Source organism: Ixodes scapularis, unplaced genomic scaffold (genome assembly GCF_016920785.2).
Source record: "Ixodes scapularis isolate PalLabHiFi unplaced genomic scaffold, ASM1692078v2 PGA_scaffold0__279_contigs__length_252992795, whole genome shotgun sequence".
Classification (NCBI taxonomy): Eukaryota; Metazoa; Arthropoda; class Arachnida; order Ixodida; family Ixodidae; genus Ixodes; species Ixodes scapularis.
In genome coordinates this window covers 108,104,969-108,126,771 of record NW_024609835.1, presented here as the reverse complement: position 1 = coordinate 108,126,771, position 21,803 = coordinate 108,104,969, and the positions used below count along the sequence as shown (strand labels likewise).

Sequence of the window (21,803 nt, the reverse complement as noted above, 5' to 3'; positions counted from 1 at the left end):
ATCGACTTCGCAAGCACCACAAGAACATTACTAGCAGTGGCGTAGGCAGAGGGGGGTTTGAGGGTTAAACCCCCCCCCCCCTCTCCCCTGCACACGCATTTGGTTTCGCACGGGGCACGGAGCAAAGGGGGAGCGCGGACTATCTCCAACTTGTATGCTTTCGGGAACAGTGTCTGTGGGGTAGGAAATGCTCAAATAAATAAAATAGGCAATATTCCTTCATTCATGTTTATTTGATGAGATGCGGAACTTGCTCTCAGATATATAGAGAACGGATATTTCGAAACACTTGTGGGGTGAAGGGTGGTAATTTCAAGACAAAGTAAAACAACTATCCTCACTAAAACGCACAGTTCAATCAAACCAAAGCGAACATAATAAAACGAACGCATGGTGATAATATAAGACAATGTCATTGATGTGAGTAATATTAAATTAATTTTAAAAATAATTCTGCACTGTAAGCGACGGGTGGCGCTGCGCTCATACACACCTGTAGTGCTGATCAGAATTACGTGCTTTTGACTTAAATTAATAATAAAGAGTTTATTTTTATCGCACGTCGATGGTGGCGATCAAGGAAAAACGCTGTATGGCACAGCTTGACAAGTCCTTGACAAGTAGACGAAAAAAAAAAACGTTCACAATTCTTCATTACCACAATTTAACAAAGCGTGTTTCGCACATAATATATTTTATCATCCGCTATATCAGGAAAGTGACCTATTCGCAGACAGAAGTTATGAGACCCCAAAAGTTGAGTTCATACTCAGATTCATTTAGGGAGAAAATTAGTCGAATTTCTCTTAGAGACAATTTACTGAATTCTAATCTTTTATCTTCAAGTAGGTTCAGTATTTTTGGGATAGTATGTTTAAGCATTCGTGTGCCATATTTCGTTCTTGCAGTGACCACCTCCCAACATTCCGCACGAGTAGAACACGCGTAAATATTTTGAGAGAGCTGTTTAGGGTTTATCAAAAAGTTTGTACCTCTAATTTGTTCTAGTTTTAGACTAGTGACAAGTCTATAGTTAAATAGAGCATGTATAATGATTACGCAAAACTTCTTGAATAAACTAGCTGTGTGAAAGTCAAACAAAACGTCTTCTACAGCTCTTAACACTTTTTTTTTCATCAAGTGTATTTTTTTTTAGATTTGTTGACGTTGTTGTACCCCAGACTAAATTACGATAGTTTATGTGTAAGTAAAATAACGAATTGTATATTAATAATTTCACGTTTGCTGGTAACATGTACCGGTGGCGGTTTCTCACACTTACTACTTTTGACAGCTTAGAAATAAGGTAGTTGACATGGCTATCCCATGACATATTCTCGGTAAAGAGTTTGCAATCTATTTTGAAGGAGTTCAAAACGATATCTCTTGTTACTGTAACTAGCTTATGTTTTGGGTGAAAAAGCTGTGTGATCAGGTAATCCACGAAAGCAAGGAACACCCAACGCTTAAATTTGTCTTCCGTGCTTCCAGCGGGAATTTTAGAGCGGTGACGTTGCCGACTTGTTACTCGCGGCATCTAAATTTTGTTACTTGCGGCATCTAAATTTCAACTTCCGCTGTCCCGGCCATTTTAATGACGGCTTGGAATATTGCCAATTGTTTGTGCGTGAACGCTTGCTCTAATTTTACAAACATTTTTTGTGTGTTACTTTTTAATTTTGTATGACACTATACCTATATCTTTTGTTTTATCTGGCCGGCACGCGTTGGTAATGCAGTGGCACCTCAAAAGCGGAGGGAGTTGTGCAAAAATTAATGGGCCGCAACTACGGTCGACAGTAGAATAGTGAGTCACCACGCCCGTATTCCTGTAAAAAAAGCCTGCTCCGTTTTGAAAAATGGCAATGCAGCTTTACTTGTTTTATTTTAATAGCGCCTCCCTAATCTTAGCGTGAGCGTCCGTACCGTCGAGTTCACCCTGCTTCGTCATTGGGGGGATAATAATGCTGGCGAACCCCCCCCCCCCCCCCCCCCCCCGAAATAAAATCCTGGCTACGCCACTGATAGAGCCAACTTATGACATTTAGGTCTTCAATGCACTGCCGGGATTGCAAGTGTGCGGCACAACTTTGCACCGTACTAGGCCGAAGCAACAGTCAACTAGTGAAATATTTGAAGGTGCGGGTGATGTTTTGAATGCAGAACCAGCATCTTCGCTCATATTCATAAGCAGAAAGAATAAAGCAGTACTTATACTTATTTTGATCGTCGGAATGCACAAAAAAAAATTGGGTTGTGTGTGTGTTTATACAGCCTAGAACTTGGTCTGCCTCACAGGGGCGACGAGTCTCCCAGCTGTAGATGAGAAATTTAGCCAGTGCGGTACAGCCGCTAGCCTGGGGTCTTTAACGTGCATCACGCAGTAGTGATACACGACCGCACGCCGGTACGATGCTCATCCAGATCGAAACGGGCAGGGGTGGGGCTCGAACCCAGGATCCCTGGGTTCTGCAGCGCGAGCTTTCGCTCCACGTGCTCCGAGCTGGTGTGCGCTAGACCACTCGGCCACCGATCCCCCCCTCGGAATGCACAATGAGTTACTTATCCAGTGTTACTGCGTGATCTTGCCGTCTCTCTTGGTTTTCCAGATGTCCTTCGGTCGTTTGGCACCTATTTCCCACATTCTGGAAAGCGCCGGCGCCGTGTTCGCGCTAAAGGCCGGTTCACACATGCAGCGGAGCGCTAAGTTAGCGCTACGTGAGCGCTCCAAGGAGCGCTCATGTGGCGCTTCCTAGCGCGTGGTGTGGCGCTCTGTTAGCGCTTCAGAAGCGCTTTGTTAGCGCTCTGTTAGCGCTACAGAAGCGCTCTGTTAGCGCCACATAAGCGCTTTGTTAGCGCTCTCACGCTCCTTGTGCCGTGCTTGCTGCTGCGGAACAGCGCCTGCACGCCGATTCCTTCTTTTTTTCTTTTTTTTTGGCATTGAAAGAAGAAGAAGTAAAACAGCCGCTCTCCAAGCAAAAGGTCGGGCAGGCGATCCAGAGTCATGGACTCTGAGCGACTAATTGGTTGGGTACGACCTCATCGCTTTCTATTCGATATCCGTGAGCCTAGTTTCAAAGACACGCAGTTAAAAATAACCGCCTTCGAAAGAGCTCTGCGTCTCGGTCTCTCAGCCTGGGAACAAGGTTCGCCGGGTACCCCTCGGTGTCTCGATGGCTAAAGATTTCGCGCACCCAGAAGGCCCTTCTGGGCGCTAAGCTGTCCACACACATATGCAGTAATTACGCATCTAAGAGCATTTGTCGCATTTCTATTTCAGCATCCCACATGTCCGCCATGGTGCTGCTGACGCACACACAACCACAGGAACCGGTACGGCAGTGCATGCGCTAATCCGCAGCACCGAGGTACAAGAAGCGCTACTGAAGCGCTAACAAGGAGCTACTGGAGCGCTAACAGAGCGCTACTGGAGCGCTAACAAAGGGCTTCTGGAGCGCTAACAAGGCGCTACAGAAGCGCTAATCGCGGGCTATGTTAGAACTAAGTCAAGCGCTAGAAAGCGCCACATTAGCGCTCCTTGGAGCGCTCACGTAGCGCTCCGCTATATGTGTGAACAGGCCTTAACAGTATCCGACAGTGCGCATAAGTATACATGCATGTACGAAGCGGATTTAGCACCGTTTTTCATGCCACAAATTTAAAATAAAAACGTCTAACTGATCAATTATTACGTCTGCGTGATTGAGAAATGTTCCTATTTACCTAGTACGCCCGAATTATTCGGGATATTTGCTCTTATGATAGCACTGAGAGAAAATGCACTCGCTTTTTCCCATAGAAATACATTACCGGAAGGTAATTTCCGACTGGCTGCTGCACACTTGAACCTACTCTAGTGGTTCTCAACCATTGATCATTGATGTTTTGCTGACCCCCTGTGGATCGGCGGAGGTGATGGAGGGCCCCGTTCGTAATAATGAATCTAAAAAAAAAAAAAAGTGAAAGCCGCTTACAACTCCCTGTAACGCCGAATTAGAGCGCAGCTCTTGAGGAGGAGGAGGGAAGGGCGCTGGGGGGGGGGGTTAGACTAACCAGGGGGGGGGCCACGTGACCCCCAATGCCAATGATGTCATCACTGACGTCACTGATGATGTCATCAGTGACGATGACGATGCGGGTACCGATGACGTCATTAGTGACGTCACTGATGACTTTACCAGTGATGATGACGATGCGAATGTCGGTGACGTCATCAGTGACGTCGCTGACGACGTCATCAGTGATGATGACGATGACGATGCGGATGCCGGTGACGACATCAGTGACGTCACTGATGACGTCATCAGTGATGATGACGATGACAATGCGGATGTCGGTAACGTCACCAGCATCCACATCGTCATCGTCATCATCACTGATGACGTCACCGGCATCCACATCGTCATCGTCATCATCACTGATGACGTCACAGGCATCCACATCGTCATCGTCATCATCACTGACGACGTCACCGGCATCCGCATCGTCATCGTCATCATCACTTATGACGTCACCGGCATCCACATCATCATCGTCATCATCACTGATGACGTCACCGGCATCCACATCGTCATCGTCACTGATGACGTCATCATCATTGATGACGTCATCACTGATGACGTCACCGGCATCCACATCGTCATGTCATCATCACTGATGACGTCACCGGCATCCACATCATCATCGTCATCATCACTGATGACGTCACCGGCATCCGCATCGTCATCGTCATCATCACTGATGATGACGTCATCAGTGATGATGACGATGACGATGTGGATGCCGGTGACGTCATCAGTGTCGATGACGTCATCGGGGGGTCACGCGACATCGGCGGGGGTCACGTGACCTCGAGGAGGGGGTCACGTGACCTCAGGGGAGTCACGTGACTTCGGGGGGTCACGTGACCTCGGGGGGGGTCACGTGCCCCCCACGAAGTCACGTGACCCCGGTGGGGGGCTCGCGCGGTGCATTATGGGACATTTCCCATGATGCACCGCGCGGTTACGCCGACGCCGACGCCGACGGCGACGGCGACGCCGACGGCAACGGCGACGCCGACGCCGCTCAAGCCGGAAACGGGCCCCTAAGAGCTGCGCTCTAAAAATTTGTAGAGCCTTCCCATTTTACGTGAAGATGGAGAACCAGCGAAGCTGTTAGCTGCGTTCGATTTACACACACGTCTTGTACCAGTGCAGAAAAGTGTAGGGCAGTATACTACCGGGTATGCATGTGTATTTAGATACGACTGGAAGTACACCGCCATACACATTTCTGCACCGGTGCAGGAGGTGTGAGTAAATCGAACGCAGCTGTTATTTTTACGGCGTTTAGGACGGCGCCTAGACGACGACGTCTAGGACGACCACAAGGACGACCTCAAGGACGACTTCTAGGACGACCTCGAGGACCACGTCTAGGACGATATCAAGGACGCTTCTAAGATGACCTCGAGGACGATTTCTAGGACGACCTCGTGGACGACTTCTAGACCAACCTCGAGGACGACTTCTAGGACGACCTCGAGGACGACTTCTAGAACAACCTCGAGGACGACTTCTAGGACGACCTCGAGGACCACGTCTAGGACGACCTCAAGGACGCTTCTAAGATGACCTCAAGGACGATTTCTAGGACGACCTCGTGGACGACTTCTAGACCAACCTCGAGGACGACTTCTAGGACGACCTCCAGGACGACTTCTAGAACAACCTCAAGGACGACTTCTAAAACGACCTCGAGGACCACGTCTAGGACGACCTCAAGGACGCTTCTAAGATGACCTTGAGGACGATTTCTAGGATGACCTCGTGGACGACTTCTAGACCAACCTCTAGGTCGACTTCTAGGACGACCTCGAGGACGACTTCTAGAATAACCTCAAGGACGACTTCTAGGACGACCTCGAGGACCACGTCTAGGACGACCTCAAGGACGCTTCTAAGGTGACCTCGAGGACGATTTCTAGGAGGACCTCGTGGACGACTTCTAGACCAACTTCGAGGACGACTTCTAGGACGACCTCGAGGACGACTTCTAGAACAACCTCAAGGACGACTTCTAGGACGACCTCGAGGGCCACGTCTAGGACGACCTCAAGGGCGCTTCTAAGATGACCTCGAGGACGATTTCTAGGACGACCTCGTGGACGACTTCTAGACCAACCTCGAGGACAACTTCTAGGACGACCTCGAGGACGACTTCTAGAACAACCTCAAGGACGATTTCTAGGACGACCTCGAGGACCACGTCTAGGACGACCTCAAGGACGCTTCTAAGATGACCTCGAGGACGATTTCTAGGACGACCTCGTGGACGACTTCTAGACCAACCTCGAGGACGACTTCTAGGACGACCTCGAGGACGACTTCTAGAACAACCTCAAGGACGACTTCTAGGACGACCTCGAGGACCACGTCTAGGACGACCTCAAGGACGCTTCTAAGATGACCTCGAGGACGATTTCTAGGACGACCTCGTGGACGACTTCTAGACCAACCTCGAGGACGACTTCTAGGACGACCTCGAGGACGACTTCTAGAACAACCTCAAGGACGATTTCTAGGACGACCTCGAGGACCACGTCTAGGACGACCTCAAGGACGCTTCTAAGATGACCTCGAGGACGATTTCTAGGACGACCTCGTGGACGACTTCTAGACCAACCTCGAGGACGACTTCTAGGACGACCTCGAGGACGACTTCTAGAACAACCTCAAGGACGACTTCTAGGACGACCTCGAGGACCACGTCTAGGACGACCTCAAGGAAGCTTCTAAGATGACCTTGAGGACGATTTTCAGGACGACCTCGTGGACGACTTCTAGACCAACCTCGAGGACGACTTCTAGGACGACCTCGAGGATCACGTCTAGGACGACCTCAAGGACGCTTCTAAGATGACCTCGAGGACGATTTCAAGGACGACCTCGTGGACAACTTCTAGACCAACCTCGAGGACGACTTCTAGGACGACCTCGAGGACGACCTCGAGGACGACTTCTAGAACAACCTCAAGGACGACTTCTAGGACGACCTCGAGGACCACGTCTAGGACGACCTCAAGGACGCTTCTAAGATGACCTCGAGGACAATTTCTAGGACGACCTCGTGGACGACTTCTAGACCAACCTCGAGGACGACTTCTAGGACGACTTCTAGAACAACCTCAAGGACGACTTCTAGGACGACCTCGAGGACCACGTCTAGGACGACCTCAAGGACGCTTCTAAGACGACCTCGAGGACGATTTCTAGGACGACTTCTAGAACAACCTCGAGGACGACTTCTAGGACGACCTCGAGGACGATGCCCAGAGATGGTAACAAGGGATCAGGACCTCACTATCTAATGATGCCAAGGAAGGCTGACTCACGCTGACCCCCTCTTTTTATTTTTGTTTATTCATACTTGCCACGACCAATGGGGTGTTTCCCATCAACATCCGCGGACACAATTTTTCCCAGATCCTAAGGCATGACAGCTTCGCCGTAAAAATGCTTTTATTGCCGGGCTCGACTGACGAGGCAGGGCTTCGCGGTAAGAGTAGTAAGATGAGGACGGTATTTTCACGCGCACACCCCGAAATCCTGTGCTGTCCGAAAGCGTGTTATACACCTGAAAATTGTACGCGGCAATGAAACTAAGATAAGTTTCACTCACAGTGATATACTTTTGTTTATTTGTAATGGTAAATATTTTATTTAAAGTATCTGAGCTGAAAACATAAAGATCGACTGCACTAGAACCCAATGCCTCAAAAGGAAACAAAAACAAAAAGCAAATATTTTTCGGCTTATTGTTTCCTGTCGATGCTTACATGCTCCTACATAAAATTAAAACCTTATTTTTATTGTTTTTTGACCGTTGTGAGTTGCAGGCTTCTTACTACTGCAGCCGTCTTCACTAAAAAAAAAAAAAAAAAAGGCTTTCCACAACAATTTTTTGCATGATACAGTATGATTTGCAACTAATTACAATAGTTTATTTTTCAGCTTCTGGCGAGCAATTTTCCCTCGCAATATTTTGCCATCAAGGGAAGATGGCACAACGGCGCATGTGCGTGAAGCTCCTGCAAGAACGACGGTTGCTTCCCGCAGTGCTTGGCAAGATAATGACATACCATCGAGATTGACACATTTATCAGCGACCTCCGCGGTTCCCCGTTGCCCGTTCTTCGGAAGCGTCATAATTTGCGCAGTGAATGTTACGACAATGTGAAATGCGGGACATTTGGAAGATTTTGGAATTTCTTGCGGGACGCGGGACACGAGCCCTCACTGCGGGACAGTCCCGCGAGTCGCGGGACGGGTGGTCACCCTACCCCGATTTGAGAACCACGTTTACAGTTCTACTCTACGGCCTGCTCATCACGTCGTGTCTGTCGAGTCGGCATCCAGTTCACACTCATGTACACACCGAGAAGGGAAAAAAAAAAAAAAAGCCGAAGTCGGAGGTCGGTAAATTTTTTACACGCGGAAGCCGCACACGGTTTCGCAGAGCCTGTTCCTGTCCGCGAACGAGCGACTCGCACGGACGAAACCAGATCAAGCGTGCTTCCTGTTCGAAAGAATCCTCACTCGCCTTAAAAAAAAAAAAAAAAAAAAAATATATATATATATATATATTTTTTAGCTCTCTACCAATCTAGCTTGGTTTAGTTTTATTTATTTATCTGCGGTGATATGTGCGGCTTTGAACTTTTGAACGGCCGTGCTCACGCGCGCCAGCCAAAGAACAGTGTGTTTTTGTTATTTAACTTATTTTTCGGTGTCACGCTGTCGTGCGAAAACCAAGGTGGCGCTCGAGTAGCATCAATGTCGATGTTTTTTGTGTCGTTTTTTTTTTATTTGGACATGTCGGCGGAGCAGCTGTAATGCTTATTTTGTTGTGGTCGTACCGTGCCACGAAGTCCCGTAAAGCAATGAAAACCACGCGTCCGATTTCCGCATTCTAATCAGGCGGTCGCACACCGCTTGTGAGCGTGAATACTCCCATGGCGTCCGCCAGTGAAGAAAAGTGACGGCGTGGTGCCGACCGACCTCGCTTCTGCGTGGGGCTGCTATGAGTGGGAACGCGGATTGCCGTGATTTCTCGTGCCCTTGCGGTGCCTGTCTACGTACGGTGGCCCTTATTGCCCTGCTTTTGGAACCTCTCAGGGACGGCATGCCGCGGGAGCTATGATACGACTGAGGTTCGGCACCACAATCCTGCAAGTGCGGAGGTCAGCGGCATGCATCGTAGCCGCCTGCATTCTGCTCGGGTTTACGGGCTTCTACATCTACTTCAGCAGGCTCCTTCCCAGCGCCACCGGACTCGCAGGATGGTCTCCAGGCAAGGTACGTCTCGCAGTGTGCTCGGTTCGAAGCACCAAGTAGACTCTACGCATCGACGGCGCCGAGCGCTGGCAAAAGTCGGGCGCGTTGGTCGAGAAGCGCGAGCGAACACAAACAGCCCCGAACGCACCAGAGGCACATAACACCTTCGTAGTCGGCGCCAAACACGCTGCGGGTGCCGGTCGCATAATTTTGGCTAAATTCTGTTTCCGGAGTGATAAAATACATGGCCCAGAAGTTACGTGGCTTTGCCCTTGCTTCCAAATAAAACCTTAACTGTCGTGGGAAGCGGCCTAAGCACCGGTTTGTGATAGGAGAAAGTAGTGAAAAATTACCTTTTTTTATTCACGAGGTTGATAGGTTGATGGAATTAATATATCCAGTGACATCTTGGTGTTTCAGAAGAAAGTGGAAAGGATTTCTTTATTACATTTCTTTAAGTTTTTTAAGGTAGTCGTAGTCGTTTTATCGTGGCAGCTTGAAAGCTTCCATCCGGCACGGGCCGCCGTGCTGGAATGCTCAGAATAAAAGTTTATTTTCTCTTGAAAATTAACTGGCTGAAACCTACCGTAATATCACTTCTGTCAGCTACTGTTTTGTTCTTTCTGTAGACAATGTGAAAGTGAAACATTTTATGGGCCCCTATTTTATGGAACGTGTGCGGGAACCAGCTGCTACCAATGAATCACGATCGTGTGTTCGTATTTGTGTAACTACTTCATGACACCGCGAAAAGGCGGCTCCTTTTGGTCTTTTTAAAAGCCTAATGCCCGCGACATATATTTCTTGCGAAGGTCTGGCAGTCGAACAACTCTTGGCATGCTTGTCATCCTGCCTGCATTCTGTACACCCAACACATAAAGTAACATAAAAGCTTTTCTTTTTCTTACCATAGCCTATCACAACACAGGACAGTGATATCCCAATCCATTAACAGTGGAGGAATGCAGGTTTCACGGTTGACTACGAATGAAAGAAAACAGATTTCACAATTAATAATTATGATCATTTTTCTTTTCACGTGTACCCAAAGCAGCCCATGAATCTTCCCTTTGGTGTACAAATCAAACGCTGAAATATGTTTGGTGTATATATAAGGTGTCCAAAATAACCAGGCTTGATCTAAAAGGGGCCATAAAAATCGGTGCCTGCACGCAGCAATCTAAACTTTTCGTCAGAAGTGTATTTTACTGGTCGGTTTTATCTTGTAAAATTAAAGAGCGTAGGTTCCTTTCTGTAGAAAAAAAATGAGGCCAAAAATCTTGCCAGGGCGGACAGTGACGCAACGGCTACGGCCAAACTTAACGAAATGTAATAAAGAAATCCTTTCCACTTTCTTCTGAAACACCAAGATGTCACTGGATATATTAATTCCATCATTATCAGAACGATTAGATGGGGATTGCTAGCATGACATATGTAGCTTCGTCTAAGAAATGTACCAAATTGATTTACACTTTTTTTCTTTTTTTTACAGTTATAAGTTACTTAGAGGTTGACGGATGTGTCCACTTCTTCACATACTCCCCCTGGAGCCAAACGCACTTGCACCCCCGGTGTAGCAGCCTTTTCACACCCTGCCAAAACCACTTTTTGGAAGACTGTTGCGTCCAGTCCTGGACATCTGCTTCTAGCTCATCAGTAATTGCAAAATGACATCCTTGGGGGGCTCCTTTCATGGCTTGGAAGGGCCACAAAACGGGAGCCAGACCGTGCCATATACATGCACGACCAAGCGTCTGACAGGTCATATGACACGTCGCAATAATGGAAAAACTCAACCAGGCACCATGCATGTGCTAGCCCAATCTGCAAGGATGCCATTTCATTGTCACTGATGTGCTGGAAGCGGCTCTCCAGACGTGAGTGCAACACACTTCCAAAAAAAGTAGTTCCGCAGGTCATGAAAAGGCTGCCACATCGATGGTGTAATTTTCATTTCAAAGCTGCGCATGCTGTGGGATTGTCCCACCTTATACTATACTACCCTATTCGATCAAGCCTTGCTCCAGTTGTTCCCAAGGAAGTCACACAACAGAGCAAGTTCAATCAAACAGTTTATCAACTAACATTCCATTGCCCCAAGTCCCGTTCCCCTCCGGTGGCGGCGGCAGCTGAACAGCTTTTTTTATGAATCAAAGCTCTTAACTAAAGACTACCTGTGAGTCGAGACTTTCTACTCAAAACCTCTGATGAGGGCTCTTGAAAGAGACCCCATGGAGACTGTCCCTCTAAGACTCCTAACTGAAGACCGTCAAATGAAGCTCCCAAATGAGGACTGTCCCAGCCTCCGCCTGCTATATCCTTATATAGCCAGCCTGACTCCTTTGTCTCCTGCCCCTCTCGCTCACACCGAGACTCTCATGCCTATATAAGGCCACCGGCGAGCTCCACAGCGCCTGTCTGGCGAGAAATCCCGGCTCGGCCCTGTAACGCAAACCTCAATGGATGTTCACCGGTAGGCAAGCGGGGCATGCCATCTTCGGTGCTATTTGCGTGGCGGGGTTCAAGAGGCCCCAGACTGGCGGGGATTGTCGGCTTCGGCACTGGAGACGATGGAGGAGTCTGAGTATTCACACCGGCGGGGAATGTGGGCTTCGGCACCGGGCATGTGGAGGCAAAGCCAAAGGTTCTCCACAACGCTCACTATTCACTTCTGAAATGCCGCAGAAAGTTGTCCCCGAGCATAGCGGCATTCCTCTTCATTCATTCTTTGCTCTTCATTCAAGAAAACCCCCCAGTGCCTCTCATACATTATGTGGGGGTCACAATGCAATATAAAACAAATTGACATTCTTGCAGCACACTGCTTCCAATGGTAATGAATTCCACTCCAGTATTCCTTAAAATCCCAAGGGAGTGCTTACCCCACTTTCACTGAAAGCTGGGTTAACCTAGACAGAGGTGCTTGTCTGGTAAAATCGGGTGCTTAAAGTATAATTTGCAGAATTCCCAAGTTTGGGAAATATTAATAGTGGGCGCTCGAACGATGTGAGCACTTCTGTGGTATTTTACGGTAGTATGCACAAAGGTGAGTGTTTAAGAATATTCGCCCTGGCGGCACACGGCCGATCTTTGCAAGAGTGGTCTGCTCAAGGTGAGGTATAATGCGACAACTTTAAGTACAATGAAGCAGAAATTCCTTTCTGTTTACGATAAATCGACTAGAAAAGCCAGAGTCTGAGACGTCTATGCACCTCTCCTAAGAAACCCAGCCCAACTCTCGCTTCATTTTTGTTGCTCTCAAGAAGCGATCATACCTCCCCAGGACAAACCAAGCAGTGGCAGATTGAATGCACTCAAGTCCATTGAGACAAATGCATAAAACCGGATCCCTCGGGGGGGCAAGCACATTTTATAATTGGCTTCACTCATGCTCGATGTGCGGCTGTCGTGAAAAGCTAAAAGACCTTGCCGACCTGCGGCCACAACCCTCCGCCCGCAGGTGGATGTGGTGGCGCTGGAGCAGCGGCTGCAGCGCCTGGAGAGAGAGCTGCGCCACAACCACGCCATGCTGACCCAGATCCGAGAGACGGTGCTCAACTTCCTAGGGACTGGCGGCAACGCCCCTTGGAAGGCTCCCCTCAAGCCGCACCTGCTCTGGCTGCACAATGCCACCCGGCAGCCAGTGCCCACCCAGCCGGGGGACTGTGCCTTCGGCATGCTCCCACCTGCCAGCACCGACTACAACGTGAGTGCGCCGCTTTTGTCTTTCGCACATTGTGTTGCGAGAAAATCCTTTTCTAAATCTGTTGCGCAGAAATATACCAAGTTATTTTTTTTTTTTTAAGTGATTAAATATATTGTTGTAGATTATGCATTCCTTTATTTTGGAGCAGATACAGAGGGAAAGGGGTATGTAGTTCTGAACATTGTCTTTTTGGGCCATTTTTATGTATGGCTACCATACTTAAGTAGTAATTCAATCACGGTAATTTAATTACTGTAATTTAATTACTTGGTAATTTGTAATTGTAATTAATTACTTTCTGCTAAAAGGAAATGTAATTGTGCTTTAATTACTTTTTAGCATCAATAATTGCAAAATTTCAGGCAAAATTTTCAATTATTTTTGCGAGACTTTGTGGAGCCGACGGAACCTCTCTGAAAGCCTCAGCGCTCGCACAAGCGGCCTAGCGCTCAGTTACACACTCGCACCCATAGACACGCACAACAAAAATAGTATTGCATTGTTTGTTGTTTTGTTGCTTACACTGCGGGCTGAGAGACAATTTTCTTTGGAGTCTACTTCAGCAGTGCCGTGTGGCGCCATCTGGAAAGTGAGCAGAAAACAGTTGCGTTTACATGCCAAAATATTCAAAGAAAAAAAATTAAGCCTCAGCTTTCAACCGCGCTTAGAAATTTTAATTGCCTATAAAGTTCTTTTTTTTCTTTTTTGGCCACTTTTATAGGTCTTTTTTCCAGTACTGTCGCCGTATTTGTATCTTCGTATTATTTGCAAGTTTATTTCCTGTTGGTTTTACTTCGGATATTATTTGCATAAGCATTTCGAAGATTGACCTCGCACCTGTGAATATTGTCACCAATGATTCGGAAGCCCCGATTCAACTTTTCTATATTTCTGAGCCATTATAATTCAACTCGATGTAAATAATTTACTATATCATAATGTTTGTACGTGAATGCAGTCGTATTAGCGTGTGTGGACTTTAGTTTTATAATAATACTTGTAAAATATTCAGATATGACTAATTGTCGCATTTTTATTCCCGGGCTAACAAAACTCTATCAACCCAATTTTTTCTATTGCGATCTGGCGTCTTCCAGCATGGGAACTAATTTATTATTATTTGTTAAAATTATAAGAACATAGTACTTCATTGCCCCAAACTGTCAAGTTCAATCATGAATTTAACAAAATTCTTAAAAGGAAAGTACAATATGTGGCGTTTGTGCAGCGATGCTTAAGCCTCCTCAAACATTGGGGCAAGGAATGAACAAATACATTGCATTTTTTACAACTCGTTTAAAGTTATATGGCCCAAGTCGAGTCACTCTCAGAATTAAGTAATTGTAAAGTAATTGCATTACCTTTTAAAAGTAATTTGTATTTGTAATTAAGTTCTTTTCATGTAGCAGTAATTGCAGTTAAACTACTTTTAAAGCAAAGTAATTGTAATTGAATTACATTTTCAAAGTAATTTACCCATATATGATCGCTACTATGTTTTCTGTTTTCCACTGGCTAGAAAGCCTTCCAATTGAAAGGAACTTTTTAAGGGGGGACACTACCCAGAGAAAAAAAATTCTGCAAAAAATATTGATTTTGAAAAATTACATCCATCCATCTGCATCCAGAGAGTATTCTTAGAAATTTTCACTAGTTCACACTGTATAGTTAATTTTTAATAAATTATGTTCTGTTCACCTCAGCTAAAGAAAAGGTAGGGTTTGGAGCATTTTGAACACATTTTTCTCCGTTCCACTTTTTGGTATAAATTCCATTTTAGTCAATCTATCGTTTGATAATGGCAATACAGGGAAGGCCGACAGGCCTGAAATATTGTTATGCACCCTCTAGCATGACCACCAGCCTACCCTGAAAATTTCATGAATATTAAGCCAAGGGTTCAGGAGTTGACCCTCCTAGGGGGTGTCTCCCCTTAAGCAAGACTTCTAAATAGGATGAGATGTTTTCAGAACATGATGAAAGAACACAATTGGGTGTGCCATCACAACCAGCAGTTTTGTCTAGCTTGAATCCGTTTACAAAATTCAAAATTCCGTCATAAAAAATTTTAGTTTCATCATTCCTTTTTTTTAGGAACCCTTCATGAGAAGTTTGATGTTTGGTGGTAACTACAGATGAAAATACAGAATTAAAATAATTATGGAAAAGTGTACCTCTCTCACCTTCTTTCTTTACAAGTTGACCGCAATCATTAATTGAATGAATACTGATAGGCGCATTGTCTTTTTACTTAACATATTTCCAAAGTTCTTTGGTGTTTGTTTGCAGTCTGTCACGCTGAGACACATAAAATTTAAGTTTGCATTCTTGCGATTTCATTTTGAAGTGTTTATTTCAAATGTTTAATTGTACACGAGAAAATGTATTTTTTTCTGACAATATTTCAAGTATGTGCACCTCTTTATTTTAACCAAAGAAATCAATTTCCTGTTCATTCAAGGCTTGTCTCTATTCTACGCCGACTGGAACTGATTTATTTGGAGGGGATGAATGCATTGACTAAGGAGTTTACTTTATTTCTGGGAAGGTTTCAAAGAGTTTCAGTGTCAAGTTGGTGAGAGAGCTCTCTAAACTCAGAAAAATAGTCACATTTGAAATATCCTCATAACTTCTGTGCTCGTAAAAAAAAAAAAAGGCTTTTTAGGTAGATTTGGTTTCTTGGTTTCACGTATGCTGGTTGTTCCTCCAACTACGATTTCGTGGTCACTAATTCCAGGAATGCTAGAGATAGACAATATTGGACCCTTCCTGTTGCTAAAATGTGAATCCAAAGTGGTTGCCCTCATTCCTAATCTTGTTGGGTATGATACATGCTGGCATAACGCCAAACTTAATACAAAGTTAAGAAATGTCTTGCAAGCCTGAATGAAATCCCGCAATACAAGTTGACCGCCTGCCCACTCCACGCCAGGAAAGTTAAAATTTGTGCTTTGCACTGGCCCCTGATAGGCGACATACAAAATCCAGCACTACAGCCTTTTTTTCTCTTAGGAGGAGTTGAGTGAGTCTCTTGTTGTGGAAGAATGTGCTGGAAACAGGTGGAAAGAGGACAAACTCCTGGTTGGGAGGAAAATGGGAGACACGAAATGACAGGGTCAAAGCTTAGCTTTAGCAGGGCCTTCTTTCAGAAACACTATGTACAATGACGGTTGTGCCGTCGAGGCACAAAATGCATCCCAGGTGTATTTATGCAACATCGGCGTGAAGACAGGAATTACAGGAAAACCTATTGCTTCATTGCACATGGAACAGCATTTAGTTCCTTGGTTTAAAGACAAAAATAGAAATAAACTATGGCCCGTTTTCGATACTACTATCTAGTGCCAATATCATGTTTCAACATATCCATGCCATGCAAAATGAGCACCTTCGTTTTCCAACCTCATCTGACACTAAGTAATCAGTGGACGGTTTGTTCAGTACCAATGAACAAGTTGTTCAGACCGTCTTTCTCTCTCACGCAGATGTACGACCTGTACGAGAAGCTGGCCTTTGACAACCCCAATGGCGGAGTCTGGAAGCAGGGCTGGGACCTCCAGTACCAGCCGGACCAGTGGTCGAGGGACAGGAAGCTCAGGGTTTTTGTGGTCCCACACTCCCACAACGACCCAGGTGCGTCCAACCATTTGTCAGGACGATAGCTGCTCTTGTTGAAGCAACCATGAAAAGATTTTCAGCAGTTTGCAAACAATATCTTCTGCAGTGGGACACAAGTGTTTTACCATGAAACTTTCCTATAAGGCGGTTCGTGGTTTTCTTTCAGTGACATTTGACTAACAAACTTAGGTTTTTAAATACTAATAATGTTTTTTAGTAACATTCTTAATTCTCATTTTGTAAACTGGCAGTAACTTTTTAGGACTATGTTAGCTCTGAAACTATTACAGTGACCACATGAAACTTGGCAATATTTTTTCATTTACAACAGATATTGCTTTGTACTTAGATTATATTTCATAACTTGCATCTCCCCAGGGCACCATCACGTTTGGGCCCCACAGTATCATGCAGGCTACTTTCACTGTGCAGCAGCATGCTATCCTTACAGTGTCTTTTTTTAAAATGGAACATTCTGTGGCTAGGTGTTTGGTATTTCATGATGCCCAAATAAAAGCGTGACCGTGAGCCTCGACATGGATTGATTTTGAGGGGGGGGAAGAGGCCATTGCAGTAAAAAAGCGTTTGCACCAGGCGAAAATCAAACCCAGACCGTTTGGATTATTCAGCAAGTGTTTTTCCAGCACATCACTACACATTGCCGTGAGTTGAGGTGCTGTTAACGTGAAACATTCTTTGGCTAGGCGTTTGGCATTTCGTAAAGCCCAGATAAAACTGGGGCCACGAGGCTCGACACTGATTGGTTGACGGGTTGGAGAGGAGGAGTGAGGTGCTCAACACCGATCAGTTAACAAATAGGTCAAGTGACCAGAGGTGTAAGCGAGGAGGAGTGAGGTAGGCGAGGTGGAGCTCGACCACCTGTGCACCCTGAGTGAGAGGAACTCGAGAGTATGAAAGGCTCTAGAAGATTGTCAGGTTTATCAGCCCGATTGGCGGTAGTATCGCTTTGTTCTAGGAGCAACTGTCAAGTGTACACATGTTATGCATTAAACTATCTGATGAAGAGGGTCGTGAACTTAGGCGTCTGGCTTCTGAAAACTGAGTATCGCTAAACGTTTATGATGCTAGAACGTTTCAGGTATGCCACATAATTGCCTAGCGATTTGACATAAATTTTTAAATAACTAGCTTCCGTTTGGCTTCAGGGTGGCTCAAGACATTCGACAAGTATTACCACGACCAAACAAAGAAGATCTTGGACAATATGGCGGTAAAGTTGGGCGTGAATGCCACCCGGCGTTTCATCTGGGCAGAGATCTCCTACTTCTCGGTGTGGTTTGACGAGCTCAGTGAAGAGATGAAAGCAAGGATTCGTGGGTGAGTCACCTTGGTGGTCCTGGCACTTGCTCGAAAATCTCATCTAAAAAGTGAACTGCACAAATCATGTAGGTTGGTGCTATATACGTTGACTTTTAAGGTGGCACAGATCCTCAACATGATGGAATTTTATGGTTGTGCGGCTTGTTGCCTAAAGGGCCATTTTTGAGATCCTCCCTTTATGGTCATAACTCAATTCACGGGCTCCAAGCATCCTAAGAAACTCTAAATTACATTCATGTGTGGAAAACTCCACATTGGTTGTGGCAAGTATGAATAAATAAATAACAAAAAGAGGGGGCAACCAGCGTGAGTCAGTCTTCCTTGGCATTATTAGATAGTGAGGTCCTGATTCCTTGTTATCATCTCGAGGCATAGTCTTCGAGGTCGTTCTAGAATAGGGATGCCACGAACCACCCGAGGTTCGATTTCGAAAGGTTTCGATATTTTCGAACCGAACTGATGTTCGATTTCGAAAAATTTAGATATTTTTGACTGTACAAAGATTCGAATTAGAAAAATTCACAACTTTCAAAAATCGTGGAGTTTCGAATTCGAAAAGTTTGAAGCTTTCACGGTTTCTAAAAGTTTGGATTCCATTATTTCGAATATCTTTTACTGGAGGTTGGAGAAATTCGAAGATGTCGAATTTTCCTAACTTCAAAATCGAGATTCGATTGTTTCGAATTTCTTTGGATTTTAAATTCGAAAATTTCGAACGTTTCGAATTTTTATAGACATAAAGTTCAATATATTCGAATATTTCGAATTTCTTTCTACATAAAGTTTGAAAAGTTCGAAGGTTTCGATTCTCTATTAGCGCTAAATTCGACGAAAAAAACCCAAAAAAACTGAGGTTTCGAATTTCTTTCAAGTCCAAGGAGGGCTCCAGTCTCTCCCATAGAGTTATTATAATAAACGCTAGAGGCTCAGCTGGCGCTAGTGTCTACGGGACTTGCGGTTGCAAATTGAAGGAGACAGCATGCAGTCTACTTTTCCAGTCTTCCTGTGTATTCCTCTGGGAAAACGCGCGTGAATTTAGTCTCGTCGCCGGCAAATAACATGAATAACTTTTGTCATTTCGGTTGTACCGAATAGAATGTACCTCTATTAATATTCTGAAAGTGTAATTGCTTTAGTTACAGCATTTTTTCTTGACCACTGAACGATGTTAAACTTCGCTGTATTTCAGGCCCAAACCTCTGTTCTATGGCAGGTATGTAAAAACGAGCGACGATTCTGAGCAAAATAACGATCGAAAGAAATGTAGAGTGTGTTCGAAATTCGCCAGCATTCTGTTGGAGCTTATATATTGCTAATATGCCTGTCCTCTCACTATGTGAAAATGAGCCTGTCGTGCATCTTCCCGAGTGGTTAAAAAAAAACGCTTGAAACGTAAAGAATAAGGTATGTGGGCTACGAAAGGCGTGTTTTCTTATTATTTTCTGTGTTGGGCAGTTTTTATCGGGCATCTGTTCTCTTCCTTCCCCCTATTTGCAAAGATTTGGAGCGTGCGGGTAATGATTTGAACCCAGAACAAGCATCTTCGCACATATTCAAGAGCAGAAAGAATAAAGCAGTACTTATTTATGGCAAATCGGACTATATTGCGTGACTTTCAATTTATTGTGATCGTCTGCAAGCAGAGTTACTTATCCAGTGTTACTGCGTAGTTCTTGCCGTCTCTCTTCATTTTCCACATGTCCTTCGTTCGTTTGGCACGTATATCCCCCATGCTGGAAAGCGCTGACGCCGTGTTCGCGCTAACAGTGTCCGACGGTGCACATAAATACATGTATGAGGCGGTTTAGTACAGTTTCTCATGCCACGATTTTAAAATAAAAACGCTGTAACTGACCAATTATTTTATCTGCGTGTCTGGGAAATGTTCCAATGTGCCTATAGTCGGTTACAGGTTAAGAAGGTAGCGGCAAATGCCCCTCAAAGGGAATCGGATATCCCTCCGCCACCTCCGCATCCAATAGCGTCCCACCGTTTCCGTGACATCGCGGCCAACGCTCGAGGAGGGTCTTGCCTTTCTGTACATATTTGCTTTATCTTCCGACTTTGACTTAGCATTGTGGAAGCCACGAGAGGGAGATTAGAGTTCTCCCCCACCGACGGAAACAAATGCGACTTTCGGGGATTAGCTTCCCCCCCGATGGATACAAAGGCTGCTTTCAGGGGCTCGGTTCCCTCTCCGATGAATACAAAGGTCGCTTTCTTAAAAAGTGGGATCGGAGACAAGTGGGAATCCATTGAAGCGGAACAAGGAGCGTTTCCAGTGAACTCTTCTTTCGACTGCGGAGAGATTTGAAACGGGCGCATCACACTTGTGGGAGGAGCTTCTCCTACCTTCTTGACTTGTAACCGACTATAGTAGGTACGATTTATTCGTGATATTTGCTCTTATAATCGAGCGCAGAGAGGAAATGCAGTCGCTTTTTTCCCTAGAAATGCAATATCGGAAGTGAATTTCGGACTGTTAGCTGTCTGCTTCATTTTGCAACAGCACACTAGCACCAGTTGAACCTCTAGCGTACATTATTATAACTCTATGGTCTCTCCATCCCCCCCCCCCCCCCCCCTCCCCCCCGGATATTTCGGACTGTTAAAAGAAAACAATACGGGGAAAGAGGGCATGGTTGAGCTTATTTTAATCTGAAATTATTTATGCATATGTATAGACCGACGCACTGTTTACAAACAAGCCCGCGTTTGCCCACACCAGGTGTGGGCACTGCGCGTGCGCAGAAACCGAATTCGGGAGAAGTGAAGCATCACGCATGCGCAGTGCGTCCGGCAGCGCCACCGCAGCTGCGTGACGTCAGGGGCGCGTGTTGGTCCATAGCTACTGTCGCTCTTCACTGCATAAAAGATCGTGTAGATGGTCATTGTTAGGAACTTGTTGTCAGAAGGCGCTACTCGTCACATGCTCGGTGGTTCGGAAGTTCAAAGCTATGTCTTTCCGACCTAAATAACTGCCATTAGTAAAAAATAAATAAATAAACATAACAATAAATGCAAAAAGTAAAAGGCTGGAAGAAAAAAAACTATCAAGAATCCACCGGAAGTGTTGTATTCTTGCATATTTACAGGCCCAGAACTACATAGCAAGTTTTTTCTACCAAAATGTGTACAGGCTAAAAGAAACATGTCCCAAAAACGTAAAATGAAAAAAAAAATTTATATATATATATATATATATATACTATATGACGTGCCGAGTTTGAACAATATTAGAAATCTTTTTCCCTGAGTTAATATATTCCTCAACGTGAAAATAACAATATACACATTAATTTTGTATTCTGCAGATGGTAATGATATCTACTGTCTGTGGTGTTAATTTAAATGCAAAACCTCAAACAATTTCGACGAAAAAAATTACCATGTTTAGGGCATAATTGCCCATAGATACATGTTTGGATATTTCTTTGAAACTCGTCTTGAAGAATAATAATCATATCTTGAGACCACACTTACCTAGGCTATACATAGATCATTCTTAAAAAGTTTAACATCTCTACTATAAATATCTTCGGCTATAGCGTGCTTCAAATATGGGACAAACGACGATTGTCGAAAACCCGTAGTCCTTCCTCGCTCCTTCGGGAATCTATTTCTTTAAAACCAAGCATGCCAGACGATTGAAATAAACGGCATTGTCTTTCGCAAGTAATGCGTCGCCACATGTAAAAATGCGAGAAAAAAAAAATTACGAATGTACCTCACAGCTTAAATCCAAATGAAACCGCCCGCCTGTCTTTCGAAGTTCGACGCACTTCGAACTTTTACCCTAAAAGTTCGAAGTTCGTCGA

At 45.2% G+C, this 21,803-nt stretch overlaps 1 protein-coding gene across 1 annotated transcript in view; it reads left to right on the top strand.

Annotated features, from left to right (window-relative positions):
- Positions 1–8,831: 8,831 nt before the first annotated feature.
- LOC8051489 (alpha-mannosidase 2) overlaps positions 8,832–21,803 on the top strand; it is a 62,652-nt gene continuing 49,680 nt past the window's right edge. Inside the window, exons 1-4 of the mRNA XM_029993429.4 lie at positions 8,832–9,338; positions 12,781–13,026; positions 16,512–16,659; positions 17,811–17,982. Of these exons, the coding sequence (XP_029849289.2) occupies positions 9,180–9,338; positions 12,781–13,026; positions 16,512–16,659; positions 17,811–17,982 (725 nt within the window). The 5' untranslated portion in view covers positions 8,832–9,179. The remainder of the gene's footprint in view (positions 9,339–12,780; positions 13,027–16,511; positions 16,660–17,810; positions 17,983–21,803) is intronic.